The following is a 21,784-nucleotide window of genomic DNA, read 5'->3' as shown; positions in this document are numbered from 1 at the left end:
AACTAATTAACGTACAAATACAAATAAAATGAATACTACAAATTTGCAAATACATAATAGATTAAATTTAAAATTTAACTAATCCGTAAATATTTTTATTATAATTATAAAAATAGATAAAATTTCACAAATTAATATGTAAAGTATTTAAGGAATTATTTTATATAGTCTGAAAAAATAAGTTTAAACTTATTTATTCAAAAACTTCAATTAATTAATTATATTTTAATTGGTTTCAATTGAATTTTTATTTTTTAAAATGATACAATTTGATTAATTTTGTAAGTATTATGTCAGAATCATTAAATTCCTCATCTTAGTGGGAAACGTGTGTCTGCAAGAGGGGAATGAGACTCAGGAAGTGGAAGACAGGTGACTGCAGGAGAGTGGACGATCAGTTTGCTGAGGGAATATATAATCTAAAATTTTAAAAGTTGATTCTACTTTCTGCATGCAATCTTCTCCTCCAAACCTTCTGAACTCGTTTCTCCTCCTTCTCTCTAACTTCTCTCTAAAATTATCATCTTTTCCTTCATTAATTCTCATGTTTTCTTCCATCTGATCATCCATCAGAGTGTATGTAAGGTTGCTGGTGGCAAGGATCCTCCTTTCAATCGATCGTTTAGTGGTTTGAACTGGTAGGTTCTTTTACTTCTAAGAAAATCTAGTTTTGGGTACATGCAAGTTTAGTTTCCGGTTGCATGTAGTTGTCTTCTTCTTTTCCTTCAAATTTGATCATATTTCCGGTCCTTGGGTTGGTTCGTTTCTTTAAATAGTGAATCTTGGCTGTTGAGTGTTGGTCGTGGTGCAAAGTTGGTATTGTGAGCGATCGGTCTGTTAAGAGGTAAGGGAAGCTATTAAATTTAATCATGCATGTGATGATTTTGTGTATATATGGAATGAGTTGATTGATGAATTGTATATGAGTGTATGAAATGCATGTATAAGTTGGTGGTTCTGTATAAGTCTATAAGGATTCTGCAAAATTATGTAGAATAGTTGGGTGTTCGGTCTCAACCGTTCGGTTATGGTCAGGGAATAAGTTATCAATAGAGTTAGCATTTTAGCCTTACCAGGGTATAATAGTTCGGTTTATAGGAAGTGATTAATATATCAAGTGTTGATGGTTATATACATTTATAATCAGTCTTATTGGATTAGGTATTTTAGTTTGTGATAGCTCATATATTATTATTAGACTTCGTACTTGGACTAGGCTTAAAATATGTTCATTTATGATCGGATACCAGTTTATGTGTATTTCAGCTAAAATGTATTAATGTTCGGTTTTCTTAAAAGTATTAGGTTTGATGAATAATTTGTAAGAGTAATTGCAAGTGTTCAGTATAAGCTTTAAGCGTTCGGTTTTGTCAGATAGTAAAATAACGTTCGTTCTTGTTTTGAGAATAGTAGAATATCGTTCGTTATTACTTTGAGGATAGTGAAATACAGTTCGTTCTAGTATTGAGGATAGTTAAATATGGTTTGGTCTTATATTAAGTATTTGATTTAATTAGAGTGTTCTATTCTTAAGTTGTGTTCGGTTCATGTCAAAGTCCTATCTATTAAATAAACATTCGGTTATATTTGTCTGTTGTTTAGATCCTTTCCGTTCGTTTGTAATTAAGGGTAGTGTTATTTGAGCGTTCGATCTTCTTATATGAAATGTGGTTTGATCTTTCAATGCTGATGTTATGGATTGGTGTTGGTTGCTTATTATAGCAATGATCTATTATGTATGGGAAATATTATTGGTATTTAAGCAAAAGTTTATGTTTCAAGTAATGTGGAAGAGAATTCCGGGGTGGAATGTCTTAGTGTAAGGATAATGTTGTGGTAAAGTATGAATACGGACAGTGAAATTCACGGAGTTCATCCTGATATTCTGATGATTACCAGTTCTCAAGTAGAGATGGGTAAGTCATTGTGTGAGAATGGCAGGAGGTCGTAGCCCATAGGTTCTTGGGTGAGTTATAACGGACTAACCTCGGGTGGCAGCTGATGGTTTTCCAGTTACTACACCACCCGAGTGCACGAACGGCCTCAAGCTACGCATTCATACAATCCGGATGGTCAAGTCAAGTGTCAGTCGTACGTGAATTATGATATTCAAGTTATGTGTGATATCTACGTTGGCTCTTGTATGCTATAACGTTCGGTTTGTAGTTATTTGTAGTTTTATTTCATGTATGAATGCATGCTCAATTGAATTATAGTAGCTTATCCTTATTTTCTATTTTTATCCATGTTGTCGTTCGGTTTTCTATCGCAATGATCATCCTTAAATGTGAGCAGAAGGGAAAGATCTTACTTTGGAACAGGAGTTGGAAGGTGAGACTCCTACTGAATAGGAGATGACTGTTCGGTCATATAGTATAGATAGTTTTGGTGAACCGACCGTTCACTATTTTGTTTTGTAAACATAATCATTCGGTTATATAATGAACGTTCGATAATATTATAGGAAGCTCTTGTAAAGTTCGAAAAAAAAATTTATAATTATTTTTGTAATAATTGTAAGTTTGACTTTATTATTGTAGTAACTGTTCTATCATATTATTAAATGTTGACACCTGTATATAGTTGTGTGCTATATTTTTGGAATGTTACATATTACACTAATAACATTAACTTCTCTTTTATGTATCAAATTTTGTGAATTTTTAATTTCAAGAAAAATATTACGTATCAAAATTAAAATCCTATTATGTCACATATCTTTATCACATGATAATATCCTTATTTGACATATGGCAAAACTATTTAAAAGAAAATAAAAAAAATACATATAAATTAATTTCATCATTACTAAAAAATTAAATTGCATCGCATTTTAAAATTAAAAATAAAGTTCAATTATGATTAATTAAAATCTGAAAATCTAATTAAAATTTTCAAATAAAATACGAGAACCAATATAATATTTAAACCATAATCCTTTCGTGAGAGTAAAACTTTTCCCAAGGCGAAAGTAACGTTAATAAACATTTTCACTTGAGTTAGTTAGTGAATGCGGGTTGTGGTATAAAATATATAGTTAATAATTTATATTTAATTTTATTGAAAAATATTATTATGAATTATTTTTAATGAGGGAATGGTGCATTGACCTGATATTTTGTGAATAGGACAAAAGCTAGATATGAAAAGTGACCAACAGAGTATGGAGTGGCATACCGAAAGCAGGAGAAACGAGAAAGAGAAACGACCAAAACAGTGAATGAAATCTTCCATGTTAAGCCAAACCGCTAAGCAACGTGAATAACACAACACAAAGGAAGAAGAAGGCGCATACAAACAAAACAATGGCTTCCACCTTTTACAGTTCTTCAATTGCCCTTCCTCATTCTTCAATCCACTCTCTCCAATCCCTTCCCACTAATTCGCTCTCCCAAACCACTGGTACATATCCCAACCTTTGTTTTTGCGTCTGATTGTGATGTGATTTTTAACGCTTCTCTTCTTTCTTTTGTGGCTTTGCAGTGCAGATATATGGGCCCAAGTCTTACGGAGGATTTGGGTTTCTCGCCGTCAAGGGAAGATCTCCGTTCCCAGTGGCGAGTGCTGTTGCCGCTCAAGTTAACGCTTCAGAACAGGTATGTTACGGATGTTCCGATTCTACAGCCACAATTTTTAACAGGGTATTCCCCTTCCAAGGAAACTAAATTTTGTGTTGTTCGAGTGATTGTTAGCATAGCATACATTGGGGACATAGTTTTTGGACCATTGTATCTATGTTTCTATTGAATTTTCACATACAAGGTGTGATTGGACAAGGGAAGAAATCTCAAATGAAGGAAAGGTTAGGGCAATGGGGCTTATACTCTATGTAGCCTTCAATATCTTCAAACACTGTTAGGTTTTACTCAGTCGTTTTGCTCCTCATCATTAACTTTTTAAATGAGCTTAATTAAAAAAGCATAATTTTTATTTTATTTTTGTCTTCGTTCCATCATGAAATGCCGTGTAAGGTAACTTATGTTGATTTTTTTTTAATAATTACTTTGTGTATATATTTATAAAGTTCGTAAGGTGTAATAAATATACAATTGCAATTATGTAAATCCAAATTAAGAACATTCTTCTCGGACAATGACATTACTCAAACAGAATAAGATCTGTAAATCCTTAACATCATAAATCATTTCTAGAAATATGTATATTACCAATCTCATTTCTTTCTTGAAGTTATCCATAAAATGGACAATTTCTATTTTTTGTTCAAGGGACAGTGATTTGATGTTTCTTTGCTATACATTCTTGTATGCTTATAAATACTACTAGATTTTCATAACTTCTGTAAAGGGTTGGACATTTCATCAGTATTTATCTCTGAAGCAAGTGAAAGTATCTGTGCTTTAAAGTTGGTTGCTGATGTAAAATCTTTACGGTTATGTGTATAAAATTTGGCCCTTTAACCTCTGTGGTTCCTTTTTTTGGTTTTCCGTTTTGATGACGTCTCAAGTCTGTAAACTTAATCCAGGCTCAGAAGATTTCTTTTAATGAAAGCCAGAGGCCAGTGTATCCATTTTCTGCTATAGTGGGGCAGGACGAAATGAAGCTTTGTCTTCTCCTAAATGTGATTGATCCCAAGATTGGAGGTGTAATGATCATGGGGGATAGGGGAACAGGGAAGTCAACAACTGTTAGATCATTGGTTGATTTGCTTCCTGAAATCAAGGTTGTTGCTGGTGACCCATATAATTCAGACCCCGAAGATCCTGAATTCATGGGCGTTGAAGTGAGAGAGCGTGTGTTGAAAGGAGAGCAGCTTCAGGTTGTCTTCTCCAAAATCAACATGGTGGATTTGCCATTGGGAGCTACAGAAGATAGAGTGTGTGGGACAATAGACATTGAGAAGGCTCTCACTGAGGGTGTAAAGTCCTTTGAACCAGGCCTTCTGGCCAAAGCTAATAGGGGAATTCTGTATGTTGATGAAGTTAACCTTTTGGATGATCACTTAGTTGATGTATTATTGGATTCTGCCGCATCAGGTTGGAACACGGTTGAGAGAGAGGGCATATCAGTCTCTCATCCCGCTAGGTTTATCCTAATTGGTTCAGGCAACCCTGAAGAAGGAGAACTTAGGCCACAGCTGCTGGATAGGTTTGGAATGCATGCTCAAGTAGGGACTGTGAGGGATGCTGAGCTAAGGGTGAAGATTGTAGAGGAGAGAGCTTGTTTTGACAAAAACCCAAAAGGATTTCGACACTCTTACAAGGCTCAGCAAGAAAAGCTCCAGCAACAAATTGCCTCAGCAAGGAGTTTTCTTCCTTCTGTTGAAATTGACCGTGATCTCAAGGTAAAAATCTCCAAGGTTTGTGCAGAGTTGAATGTGGATGGATTAAGAGGAGACATTGTGATAAACAGATCTGCAAAAGCTCTTGCTGCCCTCAAGGGGAGTGCCAAAGTAAGTGTAGAGGATATTGCCACTGTCATTCCCAACTGCTTGAGGCACCGTCTTCGAAAGGATCCCTTGGAATCGATAGATTCAGGTTTACTTGTCCTGGAGAAATTTTATGCGGTTTTCCGCTGAACGTGGTACAACACGGTCTGTCTTTTCTAGTGTTTTTTCAATATTTTGCCACTTAGTTTTTTACATTTTAGCCTTTTCTGTGGGGATTAACACGAACGAGATGTTATATAAAAGCTTACATAATTACGAACAATATTTTCTGAGGCGTGTAAATTCACTGTCTCTTATCCGTGGTGTATTGCGCGAATAATTTTAGAAGATGAAAAGAAAAAAGAAAAATGAAAGAAAATTGCTTTTTTGATGTGTTTTGGAACGAGGGAAGAGCTCTCTATTTATAGAGTTGGGAAAGAATAAAATTAATAAAAGACCATAAAAATAATAAATAATTTAAGCGTTGCAGCACTTAAAAAGAGTTAAGAAAGAATAAAATTAATAAAAAACAATAAAAATAATAAATAATTTAAGTGTTACGGCATTTAAAAAAATTTGACTGTTGCTAATTAAAAGAATATTATCATTGTAAATTAATGAAAGAATATGAATGTTGTAAAACGTTCCAAAATTAACGTAACTTTTGCAATATTAAAACACGAGATTCAGAAATCTTGTGTATAAATGAAACTGGAGGTCTTTTGCGTTGTACGGTGTGAGGATCTATAGTTTCTTCCGAACGTGGAATCTACCGAGTGAGAGTGGTACTTCCCATCAGTTTCTGAACCGAACATTCATAAATAAATTGCAGTTCCTTTTTTTTAGTTTTGAATAAAGTAGTATTTTGCTAAATTTTTAACATTATGAAATGTTTTGTCCAGTCATCCCAAATGTGTTCACACCAATATAAATTATCTGACAAGATATTTTTGTATATACTTGCTTTTCTCGAAACACGCCTGTCATGTGTGAATGTTTCCCTTTGTGCCGTTGTATGGAACATATCAACAAGCATCTAAATATTGTTTGCCATTAGTGGACTTTGCAAACAGTAGAATTGTAGGAAGACAATTCATTTCAACTAAAATTCTATAGATTATCTCCTGTATTCAAAAGTAGGCCTTCCAACACTCATTGATGGTAAATGCCACGTGGCTCCTCCCTTAAATCATATTAATTCATCTAACTAACAAGTCATATCTGGCAACTTTGCTCGAGTATATCAGTGGGGGACCAAACAATTGAGTCCGAGATAATATAAGAAAACACCAATAGTTTTGTTAGGCTCCTACAACTCTGAGAAGGACAGAGGTCAAACTCGAATATAAGATAAAGTCTTATAAAAAAATCTTACATTTAGGACACAAATATACAGGAGTCTTAGATTTAAGACACAAGTCTTAACTTTAAAATTTAGATCTTATAATATGATGACATGAAAGTTTTAAATTTAAGACGCAACGCCTTACAGAAATGGTTTTCAATGAACACATGCTAATGAAACACGATGATAATCTTAAACTTAGGAATTGGACCTTATGACTCTGAGTTTTAAGAATAAAATACTTTTCAATATCAACAATATTTTTAAAACACCAATTTTAAAGGAAAATTAATTGTCTAGACCTTCAAACGTGACATGGTGAATTTTTATAAGACTCCATTATTGCTTTTATTGATGAGGTATGAGACTCTTTTAAAGTAGAAATTCTTTTATCATTCTTTTGTGTTGTAAATGTTCAGAGAACTAAGGTACAAACAAGTTTACTGGTCACTAAGTGCATCTAGGACTATTAGACGCTACTTTAAGTGATTCAATCTCCAAAAGTCTCTAAACTTTATGATGTATTAACAAGCGATGCGATGGACCTTCTTCCTTTCTTAGTAAACACTTGCTATGGTTTCCAGAACTTTGCTGTGATTTTTTCTTTTGCATTATTAAGAACAGATGTAAAGTACAAAGATACAGAAAAAAATGAATTCAAGGTAATGTAGTATCGTTTGATACATTCTGTGGAACCTTGAATTTAGGATTCTGCTCTACGAAAGCTGGTGGCCGTTGGTACACAACTGATGCAGCTCTAATCAAGATCCCAGCAGTTAAACCCCATATAAGGTATTTTTTATGCCCGACACCATAGTCAAAGAAATGCAACAAAAACTTCTCTCCCATCCACTCCCTCTCCTCCTGCCTCCGATTTTCATCCTGGTTAAAGTGATGACATCAGATACGTGATATAAAGAATGAAGATGACACGATATCAAAATGAAAAGAACAAGCATAGACCTTGAGAAACATTTCCAAAGGTGCATCAAATACTGCTTCTACTTCAGCTGGATTTAGAACAGGTTTGAAGGCTTTCTTGTCATTAAGTATGCCAATGACGGGAACTACCCGTAAAAGATGCTACAAATAAAACAGTGTCAAGTTAAAAGTACTGGAGGGAAATTTCCCATTCAACCCATAATATGAAGCACATGTGAAATGAAATAGACTAACCAATGGGAGTTTAAACATTAACATAAATCTGATGATAAACATGGTTAGAGTTTATTTTTAATGTTGTAGTGTCAGTCTAATAGGCAACATATACACTTCTGTTCATGTTTATAAGTATACAATCCTTTTACATATCAAACTATTAAAGAATAATAATAAGTTAAGAACTAATAAGATAATGAAGGGCCGTCAGCCACTTTTTTTTAGCATTTACGTAGAAACTGTGGATTCATTGACAATCTTTACTCACTTCAATGATACATGCAGTCTTTAACAAGTAAGGACACTCTATATGTCTGCGAATTTCTTCAATGTTGAAGAAACAAAAAGCCAAAACAAGTCATTCAATGTAACATTCCTTACTAGATAGTTGAAAAAGAAAGCTCATCAGTTTGTCTTTTTCAGATACAAATTCCTAATATAACAAATGGACACAACTCTGGGTAATAACACTTGAAATATTAACTAAGGGTATTTATCTTAGTGTAAATCCATTACTCAGTACATTATGTGTACGATCAACAAAGACAAAACTCACAATTCGTTAACAAATACTCTATACTTCAACTGAACTTCATTTTTCTGGATAGAGAATTTGAGTTTATTCAAAATTTAGTAGAAAAAACCCTGGTGTGATATTAGAAGTCACTGAATTTCAGAGTTTTTTTAGATCAAACGATCGTTCATGAATCATTAAGCCTCAATTTATCGTCCTTTCACATAACTATTTCATGAAACAAAGATAACGTAAATTACAAATTTAACATAAAAATTCCTAATCATAAATAAACGCTGAACACACAACTTTGCTTTCACCCAGAAGCAAGTGAGAACAGAGATCCATCTAAAGTTACACTAATAATTCAAGCTAGTGAAAAGTATCAAACAGAACACACAATACCTTAGACAAGAATGGTTGAAGAACAGTAACAACATTGACAAGTTCCGGGTCCAACCCAATTTCCTCCTTTGCCTCTCTTTTTGCAGTGTCCCCATCATCCTTATCCCCCTCCTCCGCTTTCCCACCGGGCAACGCCACCTCACCTGCAAAAAACAACACATGAAACAAAAAATTCACCCCTCAATCCCCCAACCCAAATTGCATTTATTTTAAAACAAAATTAATCACCATGAAAAGAAAAACGATAGAAACTTCGTTTAGACTGACCCGAGTGAGTAGAGAGCTTGGAAGAACGCTTAGTGAGAATGACTCTTAGATCCCCATCATCCCCTTCAAAGAGGCAAATCAAAACAGCAGCTTTTTTGGGTCTGAATTTTTCTGGGTTTTGACCAACTGGGGTTGCCGCTTCTGGAAAACCCACCTGCGTAACAACCTTTCCACCACTTTCTTCAATCCGCTGCTCCACAATATCTTCAGGGAAAGAAGGGGCCTTGTACTGTCGAAGGTGCTGTGCCAGCGTAAAAAGCCTCTGAGATCCTCCCGTGCCCGCGTTGGAAGAAGAATCCATGATTTTAGAGATAGATGATGCTCTGGGTAATAAAGATCTTATTGTTGCTGATGTTCTCACAAAGGAAACCATGTGCATCACAGTTAAAACAGAACCTCCAACTACTCAATCTGCTTTATACACACTTTCTCTTAAACTAGGTACAATGCATTTTTTTAAGAAATCAGTTAAAGTTGAAATACGTGTCCAGCATGAACACAATATATATATATTTTTTTTATCGAAAATAACTGTTTTTCCTAAAAGGTTCTGCCAATGTTTATTTAACACAAAAATGTTATGATTAATGAGGGGGATGTAAGGTGGAATTTAATTTATGAAAAGGGATATAAAAGTACTACCAATGTTTCTTTGAGTGATAAGTATAATTTTTGTCGAGTGGCATGCATTATGAATAATAAATAATAACCATTTTCATATTGTCGATATGGACACAATCTCATGGTGTGTTTATTTTGACTTTTGATAAACGCTTAATGAGAATGACTCTTAGATCCCCTTCATTGGTTGCATGCTGTAAAATTTGATCGTGAAATCTAAAGAATATAATGTTTTCTTTTCTACAAGGATTAGTTTTGCTTAGAAAGGCTCCTAATAAGAAAAAAAAAATCAGCATCTTTTTGGGTTAAATTTTGTTTATATATTAGAAAAATTATCTTAAAAATTGAATATTATTCTCTTTTTTGCTTAGAAAGGCTAGCTTCTTAAATTTTAGTTTAAAAAATATTAAGTTGATATTTTCTTCTTGTATTTATTAACTTCTCCATAAACTAAAATTAATTTATATATAAACTATATTAAATATCCTTTCTAGATTTCTTTAACTTGTCTTTAAAATAATTCTAACTTATAAAAAATTATGGTTTAAACCCTCATTTGGTCCTCATATTTGTGTGTCAATCTCAAGTGGGTCATTATTTTTTTTTCGGTCTCAATCGGGTTCTTAAACTTGTTAAAATGAACCAATTAAGCCCTCTATGTTAATTTAGCAGTAACGTCGTTTGCCTGAGCTTAGCTGTACTTTGTTTTAGCTGACGAGACATTGTTTATTAAATTTAATTGGTGTTGTGTTGTGTGAATAGATTGCCACGTGTGATGGTCTTAGCCCTAAAACTTAATATTTAGAGGAACCTTGATTTTCAAAGTCTTTAACATCACCGTTTTCGTTACGAAGAGTTCTAGAAGCACTGTTGAAGTGACTCAATGTCTGGTTCTTCTTCTTCTTGCAAATGCACGGGTTGGGGCTTTGAACATAGTTCTGCCAGTGGGAGCAGGTTGGCTGTAAAACCCAGATGCTTTTGTGGTCGGCCTACTGTCTTCCGCGTTGTCAGAACCTCTAAAAACAAGGGCAAAAGGTTTTGGGGTTGCCCTAACTTCAAGGTGAGTTCAATGGAAGCAGAAATGTGATTTATTGTCTGGTTATGATTTTCCATAGGGCGGGAGTTTTGATTTCGTTGACGAGGGAGTGTGTCTTGTTCTTGCACAGGTTGGCAATGAAGATTTCATTGGATGAAACTTCTTTGAGTGGTGCACTGAAGAATTAATTGATCCTCCAAATGTGGTGAATGTAGAAGACAGTAGTGCAAGTGCAAGGAATGAAGAAGTGGGTAGAAGTTTGATGAAGATGGAAGAAAGTGTGATGAAGATGGAAGAAAGAGATGTTGAAAGCTGAAAATTGGCTGTTTGGAGAAGAATGTAGTTGTTTTGGAGAATAGGATTAAGGTTTTAATGGGGATGGTGTTTGTTACATTTGTTTGTAATGTAGTTGTGATATCAATGTTGATGAAACTAGGTTGATGAAAGTAGGTTGACATGAATGTAATTTGAAATTTGGACTAATGTTTGGAATGATGTTTTGGAATGATGTTGTCTTTTTAATTATAAAGTTGTTTTGGAATTATGTAGTTGTCTTTGCAAAGGTATCATCATAAAGCAACTTTTTGTTAGTCAGTGCATAAGATAAAAAGTGGACTTCATTATAATTTAACAAACCTGATATTACTTCATCAATCTTACTCAGTGAATAACATAAGAAAAGAAACCTGATATTACTTCATCAATCTTACTCAGTGAATAACATAAGAAAAGAAACCTGATATTACTTCATCAGTACAAATTACACCAAATATGTCTTCATCAAGTACACTTAGACAAAAAAAAAGTGATACTACATTGTCTTCATCACTAAATATGTCTTCAGCAATACACATTACAAGAAAAAAAAAAGCAAAAGCTGATATTAGGGTTGTTCCTTCATCAGTACAGATTAAATATGACTTCATTCATGACAAGGACATTCAGCAGACTCTTGAGAAATAGGCACATTTGTTGGTGGGGGTATTGTGAGTTGTGTTTGTTGTGTCCAAGTTGTTTGCAGACAACACAGGTTTTTTTGCTCCCACCCTTTCTTAATTCAGTGTCATTCTTCTTCAACTCCCAAGACTCTAGTCTTCATTTTTTCTTGGGTCTTCCTGGCATTGTCCTCTTCTTTGGGGGTAATACATCTGGATATGAAGTTATGTCCCAGACAAGTTGACCATTAATAGGATAAATGATGGTGTTGTAGGTCTCTTCATAAGTAGACTTCCTAAACCAATGGCCAATGTAGTCTTCTGCATTTAAATTCAAGAATTTCATTGTGGTTATGGCATGAGTGTAAGGTATGTCAGTTTTTAACCACTTTCTACAACTGCACTCCTTGTTTTCAAGATTGACAACAAATTGCTCCCCAAATTGTGAAATGTGTAAGACTTCAAATAATTGATGTGATGACCATTTGTCATGTGCAAAAAAAACAACACAGTTAGCAACATCTTCTTAATGATGAACATAAAATAATTGTAGGTGTGAAGTTACCTTGGTAACCAATATCTGGTTAACCAAGATTGCTTTTCAAATCTGTTGAGAACCTTAGGGCACACAGAACCTTAATATAAAGCCATTTTTGTCCTGTTCGTAGCCCATCTCTTCATGATGTAAACCCTAATGTCTTCTAACATAGTGATAAGTGGCTTACACCTACTACTAACTAGCACACTGTTGAAGCCCTCACACATGTTGTTCACAAGAGTGTCAGATTGTGATCTACGAGTGAATCTAGATCTTGACCAAAACCTGACAGATTTAAATGTCAGTAAATATAACTGTGAAAGCAAATATAACAGTAAAAGCATAACTAGGTTTGGAGAAAAGCAAGTATACATACCTAGGTGGAATTGCAATCAAGTATTTAAATGCGTCTACATTTATCTCTTTAATTTTCCTCATTTGAGCCTCCCATAGTTGTGGATATGTGGCTGTTTCTGCCCTCCACATCAGACGTTTAAGGTCTTTTCCAGGAAATTTCTTTTTGAAGTTGGAATACAAATGTCTAACACAAAATCTTTGGTCTACCTCAGGTAGAAGATCTTGAATTGCTGGCAAAAGTCCCTAAAATTTCATATACTAAAGTCAGTTGAGTTATTTCTGATGTAGGTTGTAATTAACATTTGTTTTGAGTGACTGACCTTTTGTTGGTCTGAAATAAATGTACATGCTCCACAAACACCTTCCCCACAAAGGTCTGCAATGAGAAGCTCCAAGAACTAAGTCTAGGAGTCTTTGTTTTCTACCTCAAGAACAGCATATGCAATGGGCAGAATTTGTTCATTTCCATCTCTTCCAACTGCTGTTAGTAACTCCCCTTCATACTTGCCTTTCAAAAAGCATCCATGCAATCCAATGATGGGTCTACAACTAATGAAGCTATCTTTTCATGTTTTTAAGCATACATAAATTCTATTGAGTATACTCTCCTCATTACTATTTTCAACCTTTATTTTGACTGTTGAACTTGGATTTGCTCTTAGAAGTTCATGACCATAATCATAGACTCTTCTATATTGATCCTTGAATGACCCTTCAATATTATCTTTTGCCATGGCTCTTGCCCTAAAAGCCATATTTCTAGAGATTCCTACATTCCATTTCCTACTTACTTTGTCCCTAATGTCCATGACCTTCATATTAGGGTTCTCTCTCACATATTTTTGCATCCTTTGACTCAATCACTTAGAAGTCATCAACTTCACATTACAAACTGTACTACAACTGTGATCATCAATCACTTTTCTTAGCTGCCATGACTTGGCAACAGACCTGTAGGCACAATAAGCATACCATTTGCATTTGGCCTGGGCCCCCAAACATTTTACAACAACCCTCTTCTTGTCATTCTTCATGAATTTCAAATTTCTTCCATTACTCAGTGCATAAGTCCTAATGGCCTCTGTAAATTCCTTTTTCTCAGTGAAATAGGTTCCTACTTCCCATTTATAATCCCTCAAACTCTTAGGCATGCTAAATGTGGGAAACAAAGTTCTCCGAATGGAATCATCATCCTCCTCACGATCTGGACCACTATCCAACTCATCTGACACCCACTCAGTGTCAGACAAGCCACGAACATCATGCATGGAATCATTCTCAATTGTCCTTGATGACTCACCTACTGGACTGGAAGGTTGTTCTTCCCTCACATTTCGTTTCCAACTACCAATATCACACTTAATGGTGACATCAACTAGACTTTCTTCACTCACAGACTCATCTACATCTTCATTGTCACCATCATCTCTAGCCTCTTCAAGCTGATCATCATCTCCAACCTCTTCATCCTCAGCCACATGATCATCCTCAATCTCATCCTCTTCTACATCTTCTAGCTCAAAATCATTTACATCATGTACCTCAACCTCCTCTACATCATGTACTTCACCATCCTTGACATATTCAATCTGTTTAGCAACTTCACTCTTACCGTCCTCCATTTGTGTTCCAACTTGAGCCTGAACCTCAGCCTTACCATCACCCTCAACCTCACCCTCATAGTGACCCTCCTCTATTTGTGTTCCAACTTCAAGGTCAACCTCAGCCTCAACCTTAGCCTCAACCTCACCCTCAACCTCACCCTCAAAGTGACCCTCCTCCATTTTTGTTTGAACTTCAGGCTGAACCTCAGCCTCAGCCTCACCCTCAACATGACCCTGAACCTTACCCTCAGGCTCACCCTCTACTTCTCTTGCAACATCACCTTCATCATTAACATGACCATCAACCCCATCACTAGGAACACAATCAATCATTTATATTATCTGTGGTTCCATGGTATTATGAACCACGTACAAATGAACTTCATCATTTAACCTTGCTATATTCAGCATATGCATAACACCCCTATCATTAATCAATAATTCTAACCTATCTGGCACCACTGACTGACCTCCTAAACTGCACCAAAGTTCTTTTATGTCTATATAACCTAAGTCTTTCACTGAAGCTAATATTCCAAAATAGCACCAAAGGTCTGGATCACAAGACCATTCTGCTATCTCTCCATCAAATTTAAAATTTCCATTCTCATCACTAACAAAATGCCCACAATGATGGACCAAAACTTTAATATGTTCATCCATGCAATATTATAATTCAACCACAAGCTTTTAACACCTGTACATTGGGGGAAAATATTATGATTTCTCACTTTTAGGGCTAAGACCATCACACGTGGCAATCTATTCACACAACACAACACCAATTAAATTTAATAAACAATGTCTCGTCAGCTAAAACAAAGTACAGCTAAGCTCAGGAAAACGACGTTACTGCTAAATTAACAGAGAAGGCTTAATTGGCTCATTTTAACAAGTTTAAGGACCCGATTGAGACCGAAAAAAAAATGATGACCCACTTGAGATTGACACACAAATATGAGGACCAAATGAGGGTTTAAACCAAAAATTATTTATTTATGCTACTATGAGCTTATAGCCGACCCATTGGGTACTATGACCTACTGGCTTGAAAGAACCGGACGATCAACGTGTGGGAAGAAGCCCTCAGTCACTCGGTCCAGGCAACAATTATGTGCAGTTAAAGCGCAACCAATACGGTAACGGCTACTGATGGCTGGTTAAGACAGATATTAAATGACCATTAAGAGGTAAATTAATTGGTCAGATTCCTTTAAATTCTATAAATAAGGGTTTAATTTCGAGGTAAACTCAATTTTGACTCACTTTAAAATTACTAAGGACCTATAGAGAAAAATTCTGACTTAAGCGTCGTAGTGTATTATGCAGGTCACCCCCACATACCGATCGATGCATCACTTAGGAGGTTATCCTCGTCCCGATTCACCCTAAACAATTTTTTTTCTCACCTAAAATCTTTAGGAAGAATTTTGTTTAAGCAATTCTTTATTTTGTTGTTATCTCCTTCGAATACTAAAGTCAGACCATCACGTTTTACTTTAATTAAAGTCAATCACCTATTGCATTGAGAATGAATTAATTATATAAATGATTTTGTTTTAAAAAAAATAAGTTGTACATGCATGGGGGATATTAATTATATAAATGATTTTTTTTTTATTAAAGTCCATCCCCTTTTGCATTGAGGATATTACTTACTTATATGTCTGCATATTTTTTTTTCACTTTTTTATGAACTTAACATATCTCTTCCCAACAAATTCCTTCTACATTCATTTAATGGACTAACCCATTTCATTTTTATTTTCATAAACAATTATGAAAAATAGTGGTGCGGCCACGAACATGTAAAAATCAGAAAAAGTTTATTAACTTACAAAACTAGTAATACAGTTGAAAAATGACATGTTATGTTATGTTATATATGCGATGATGATAAAATTAAGCATCAAGAAATTAGCAAGAGAATCACAGCTTCAAAATCTTTATACAACAAACGAAGTGGGGAAAAAGAACTGTTAATCTTTCTATAATTCGTCTCAACATTGCACTAAATATACAATATTGAAGATAACAAAAACCAATCAACAAATCACACAAATGCTGGTTTGTTGGTCCATTTTCTATCCCTAAGATTGAATTTCACTCGCATTCATATGCACAAATTGGAAGCAATCCAATAAATAAAGGAAAACAGATTGCCTTTTTATCTTTATACACACTGTAACTGTAACCACTTAAAAACCAATTTCACTGCTAATGGTAAACGATATATCCTTGATAAAGTATGCATGATTATGTTGTTTGCATCAGCTAGAGTACACTCATTGCTTTCCTTCATGCACTGTTTTTTTCTCTGTAGCAGGGTAAGACAATCTTCTTCTAGCTTTAGCAGTTCCTTTGGGAATACCTAAGGGTTTAGTCCCTTTATCATTAGCTGAAGGAGTTTTAACTGAAACTGGTTGTTTTGATGTTGATGGTTTCTTATCCTTTTTAACTTTGCTTGACAGCTTATTTTGATATTTCCTGGGGCTAATGGTAACACTAGGGACACGGCTTTCCCAAGGGCGTACAGCAATCCAACGGTCCTTCCAGCTCCAACTCCAACTAGCTTTGCCAAGTTCATAATTGCCTAGGCCTTGGGTAGAGTTGGCCCTCCACTGTGTTGTTCATAAGATATGCACATGATTTTCTGAAGAACCAAGGGAAACAAGGTGTTGTGACTATTACTCGTTAATAAGATTTAACCTACCTGATGAGAGAAGGCATATGCCATACTTCTTTCCCGTTTAACTGATGCTTCTTCTCGTAGGTGTAACCTTGCAAGGCTTTTCTCCATGGTTTCAGAACCACCACTCCATTCCACCTGTTATTTGTTTAAACTGTTGGTCAAGAAAAGGGTGACTGAAGAGGGTTCTATCCATTTGTTGTATCTGATGAAATTATTGCATTGCACACCACTATTAAAAAAAATCAACAAGAGATTTCACGCATTTCATCTTTAATTGAATAGGAAATACTAATATCTGGAATCTGATTTCAATTAGGTACACATGTTTTAGGATATCTCGTTAAGAATTTCAACTTGGTAGTATAGAAAACAGAAGAGGGAGTTTCTACAAAGATAGAAATGCATTCTATGATATCTAATATAACAAGATAGGATCCTCTGTATAAACAAAAGTGTATTTCTTAACTAAAATTCGACCATTGCCTTTCCATGAAATAAACAACTTCATATTGAAGATTCAATAAGAGGAAATGAGGAAAATGTGATCACAGTGGTAAGTAAGGGCATGTTTGTTATGCCCAAAGATTTATATGCATGTGAGAGATTTTGAACAAACTGACTCATGTGGAGACTCTCCACTCACGACACTGTTTCAATCACTTAATGCATTGGCCATTTACTAATCACATAGAAAACCGTAAAGAGATCTGTAAAATAATACCACATTATATACATATTTCAAACAGAGAAGCCAATGAAACCATACATATACATTTGGCTATTGATATATAATCATAGTAGTGGAGAGACTGATCAACAAACTGGAACCAGTTCGAGAAGAAAGCAAATCCATTATATGATGACTGAAAATTTATTAGCTGTACAAGCCAGCATACCATGAAGTAGGGAAGGTTACCTCAAGGTCATGAATCTTGGCCTCTAGTTTTAGTTGAGAATGTAGTTTCTTCCGTCTGAGCCTGTCTTCTGTCACCATACATATTCGACGAGCTCTAATCTCAGCCTGTATCTTGGTCCATGAATGAAGATGAGTTATAGTTGTACTAGCTTGGTTTTGAACAGAGAAACCTTGAGTCAGGGTTCTCAGTTTTGTGAATCCTCTCAAGCGACGTAAATGTTTTCTAGCCTGGTAATTTCAAAAGTCAGCATCTCAAAACAGAATCCGAAGACATTAACAGAAGCTTTGCACATAGTAATGTATACATGATTCACACATCTGTCAGCGATAAGTGATGTCATAATAAATGGTATGCATGACAGACAGACACACACATAATGTGCCGGTTATGGATGTGCTTAAATCAACCTAGATAGCTTTGACTTGGTTTGTCTCTTTGAGTTTTTCACTTTGGCATACCTTATAAGCTCGGAATGCTGTTTGAATCCTTGTTGCAGCAATAGTTTCAATTGAAACTCCAGCTGACTCTAGATTTTTGCTTTTAATGCCATTTGCTAAACCGCTGGACTTTTTCCCTTTATAAATCTTAGTCTGAAACATAATTAATTCCCATGAATCTCTATATCAAAATGTGAGAATATATGTGCGGATATTAGGCCACAACAACCCTAAAAAAAACAAGTACCAATATATTCTAACAAATAACGTTGCTCCAGCCTAAAGAAAAAATAAACAGGACAATTAAGAGGTCGTTATAAACAATAACATATGCTGCTTCTCATATACATGTTGCCAGACTCAAGATAAAACTTCAATTTCTAGAAGTACTGTTTGAAAAAAACTAATCATATTGAGCCGAGTGGAATCAACTGATTCAAGTTAACTGACTCACCCCAGAAAGTGAGATAAGGGTTGGTTCTTGCTGTTGTAATAGTTTACAGGCATGTTCCGGTCCAAAACTCTGAATTACTTAACGTAGAACAAATCTAAACTTTGCCTTTCAATTTATAACAACAAAGTATTTTGCATTGACAAAATTTCGGTTATTTCAATTCTAGGACGATGACTATGTAGGGTCTAAAGATAACTTACTCACAGTTCAATCTCTCATACTGCATGATCAAGATAAATTACCTTCAAAGCATTCAAAGAGATTTATTTTTTCCTAGAAAATAATGAAAATAAAGTGGTTTACGATGAATTTTTAAAACTCATTTATCCATTACAAATTCAAACCAAGAAACTAAGACAGATAATGTATTGTACCTTTACTTTCTTTGACCTTCCTTCTTTTGATTTTCTTGAGTTAATTATCGTCTTAAACCAATCACCTGAACCCATTCTTGATGTCAAATAGCTTCTTTCAAACTAACATAACCCTGAGAATATTAAAAAATTAGCACAACACTACACATAAAGATTTGTTCATAAACAGAAGAGGAAAGACTGTTAGAGTTGCAGTGATCTGTCCCCATTGGTTGTCTTTCTATTTATCCAAATAACTAACTGAAAACATTAGACCTATTTCTTCAAACATTTGTCCGTTCAAGATTATATCCTCGTGGAAGTAATTTATAGTAAAGCTCAATATATATTATTAGTGTAGAATTCTTCATCCATGAAACATTATATGATATCATTTATCATATTGATTCAGAAAGACAGAAATAATGGAATATTGTAATATAGGAAATAAATAGAGTCCAGTTTCTCTACTGGGTTTTTTTTTTTTTATGTTGTCCTTTACTGAATATTAAAAATACACTATGGTACTTTAAAAATCATTTTAGTATATTTTAAAACATCAAAATAAGTGTCCATCATCAATATATTTTGAAGGTACAACAGAGAAACAGCACGAAAAAAACCAGCAGAGAATCTATATTCAAATAAATACTTGAATTTTAAGGTGCATGGTGCAAGTAAAATGTAGGGAATTTAGTATTTTAAGGTTGAAGGGTATTTTTTTACTAATATTAAAGCATGCTGGGTTTTCCAATTCAAGCATACGACAGCTTAATACGTTTTGGAATTAGATTTGAATTGATGCTTGAAGTTATTTTAAAATTCTGTTTCTTTTTCCCCAATCTAATTTCAACAATGATTTATTGCTCCCACTTCCTGTCTCCCTTTCCCTCGATCTCTTTTTCCCTTCCCTAATCACGGAACTACATCACCATATAACCACTACTATTATGCTTATGCCAAGAAGAACTTTGGTTGCACAACCAGAATATAAACAAATTTACTACCACTGGTCTAGATAGTCACTGTACAACTGAATTTTATCAGCAATAACAAGAAGATCAGAGACCAAACATCTATCAGACTGCGTCATAGTTTGCAGCCAGCGAAACAAAATTATTTGCTCATTTTGAACAAAACTTCGGTTACTATTATCATTCCGTTTGTAGAAATAAACAAATCTCAACAACAATCTCCCAGACAACTGGAATTCATAATAAAACTACCTAATGGTATGTATTCCTTCCATATATGCAGCACCAGAAACACGGATCACCAACTAAAGTACTAAACCACTTAATAAATTAAAAAAAGATATATGCATAGTTAACTCGAAAGCTAATAAAAATACCACAAAATGTCAAAATCCATCTGGGTCTCACAACACACCCAACTGGACACCCAAAATCACGTTTATGAATCTAGAAAATGGACCAAACACTGCAGGAACAAACAAAAAGCACCTGAGGAGGGATGGCATACCAGAGAACAAGGGAAGAAGTGTCGAAGGCAACCCCTTTTTCCTCACTTGCGCAACAAGTTTTCTGGATGGAAAAAAGAAGTGGGGAACACTAATATCAGGATAGAAGTAAAGAGGAAGGAAATATCAAAGGGAACAAAAGGTAGGTGTTGAATATGGATAATGGAATGCCATGGCCCAATACCACCTTTGATTTCACAAAGAGAAAGAAAACAAACAAAAAAATATTAAAGAGAAAAATCTCTCTTTTCTCTGTCTCACTCAATCAAAGGCTCAACAAACGCATATAAACACCACAAGGCCCACATCTGAAAAAGAAATGAAAATATGAATATTGGCGTGCAGTTTAGTCTGACAGATAGAATAACGTAATATTACATGACACGGTAGCATTTTGGAGAAATTCAACAACGGAGGCTACAGCTAAAGTTATAACGACAGCAGAACAAACCGTGAAAACAGAATCTTGACGTTGACTGTGTTGCTTTTTTGGCACTTTTTTCTATTGATGAACATGAATTTGCAAAACTAATTCTTTTCATCTTTTGGGATAAGACGAACACATATTGATAGTGACGTTTGACTTGGTATAAAAAAAATGAACCATAGATTTATAGTTGGTGCAACTTTCAAAAAATTGAAAGTTAAAGACTTGGTCCCGGCGAGGCTCGAACTCGCGACCTTCGGCTCATAAGACCAACGCTCTAACCAACTGAGCTACGGGACCACATTAATTATTCAGAATTTTACTTTATTTCTCCCAATATAAATCTGTTCATGGAAGGATTCAATTATTAATTTTGGATATTCAAATGTCAATTCTATTTATTTGCCTAAAATAGTTTCGATAGGACATCTGTATTTTGAAATAACTCATGAAAATACATTTTGTGGACCTTGATGTATAGCTATACGTCTGATTCCCTACTTGTTGCTTTCATGAGATGACAACGCTTACATGGTTTAATTAATCTATTCTTTTTATTCAATGTAAAATTTCTTCTCTCACACTTGTAAACAAAGTTATCTTTTGTTGATGCGGTTTAAATGAACATTTCATTTATTAAAGTTTCAATGCTTGATTTGTCAACATGATTCTTGTTTAGCAAAACATAAATTATCAATATAAATAATTTGGATTCTTAACGTAATGTTAGATGACATTTTTGTGGTCTATGTATCATGGTGAACACTTTGCAAAGAAAATATTACCTGACACAGTTTAAATTATGTTAAAAAAATAAAATTAAAATGACGAGAGTCAGGGTATTCTTTAAAGTTCAAG

At 34.6% G+C, this 21,784-nt stretch overlaps 3 protein-coding genes and 1 non-coding gene across 8 annotated transcripts; 1 reads left to right on the top strand and 3 right to left on the bottom strand.

Moving 5' to 3' along the window:
• Positions 1–3,163: 3,163 nt before the first annotated feature.
• Positions 3,164–5,689, top strand: LOC108334121 (magnesium-chelatase subunit ChlI, chloroplastic). 2 transcript variants are annotated; one of them, XM_052878529.1, is made up of 3 exons: positions 3,164–3,402; positions 3,484–3,596; positions 4,466–5,689. In XM_052878529.1, the coding sequence occupies exons 1-3, from the start codon at positions 3,306–3,308 to the stop codon at positions 5,534–5,536; spliced, it is 1,281 nt and encodes a 426-aa protein (XP_052734489.1). In that variant the 5' UTR covers positions 3,164–3,305; the 3' UTR covers positions 5,537–5,689. The 2 variants fall into 2 exon arrangements, with proteins under 2 accessions (XP_052734489.1, XP_017425268.1); XM_017569779.2 differs by having other exon boundaries at positions 3,167–3,402; positions 4,484–5,689.
• A 1,619-nt stretch (positions 5,690–7,308) lies between these two features.
• LOC108334096 (nudix hydrolase 15, mitochondrial) lies at positions 7,309–9,535 on the bottom strand. Of its 2 annotated transcripts, XM_017569742.2 has the most exons (4): positions 9,076–9,530; positions 8,809–8,951; positions 7,695–7,814; positions 7,309–7,613 (listed from the first exon to the last, which is right to left on the bottom strand). In XM_017569742.2, exons 1-4 carry the CDS (start codon positions 9,452–9,454, stop codon positions 7,389–7,391), a joined length of 867 nt encoding a protein of 288 aa, XP_017425231.1. In that variant the 5' UTR covers positions 9,455–9,530; the 3' UTR covers positions 7,309–7,388. The 2 variants fall into 2 exon arrangements, with proteins under 2 accessions (XP_017425231.1, XP_052727489.1); XM_052871529.1 differs by lacking the exon at positions 7,695–7,814 and having other exon boundaries at positions 9,076–9,535.
• A 6,594-nt stretch (positions 9,536–16,129) lies between these two features.
• LOC108323922 (protein IQ-DOMAIN 9) lies at positions 16,130–20,805 on the bottom strand. 3 transcript variants are annotated; one of them, XM_052871530.1, is made up of 7 exons: positions 20,687–20,781; positions 20,502–20,563; positions 19,041–19,153; positions 18,234–18,365; positions 17,775–18,002; positions 16,880–16,993; positions 16,130–16,787 (listed from the first exon to the last, which is right to left on the bottom strand). In XM_052871530.1, the coding sequence occupies exons 3-7, from the start codon at positions 19,113–19,115 to the stop codon at positions 16,452–16,454; spliced, it is 885 nt and encodes a 294-aa protein (XP_052727490.1). In that variant the 5' UTR covers positions 19,116–19,153; positions 20,502–20,563; positions 20,687–20,781; the 3' UTR covers positions 16,130–16,451. The 3 variants fall into 3 exon arrangements, with proteins under 3 accessions (XP_052727490.1, XP_017412239.1, XP_017412240.1); XM_017556750.2 differs by having other exon boundaries at positions 20,483–20,803; XM_017556751.2 differs by lacking the exon at positions 18,234–18,365 and having other exon boundaries at positions 20,502–20,805.
• A 347-nt stretch (positions 20,806–21,152) lies between these two features.
• On the bottom strand, positions 21,153–21,226 carry TRNAI-UAU (transfer RNA isoleucine (anticodon UAU)). Its single transcript has one exon. It is a non-coding gene; the product is annotated as a tRNA-Ile (tRNA).
• Positions 21,227–21,784: the final 558 nt, after the last annotated feature.

This window comes from Vigna angularis, chromosome 1 (genome assembly GCF_016808095.1).
Source record: "Vigna angularis cultivar LongXiaoDou No.4 chromosome 1, ASM1680809v1, whole genome shotgun sequence".
Taxonomy (NCBI): Eukaryota; Viridiplantae; Streptophyta; class Magnoliopsida; order Fabales; family Fabaceae; genus Vigna; species Vigna angularis.
This window is presented reverse-complemented; position numbering and strand designations above follow the sequence as displayed.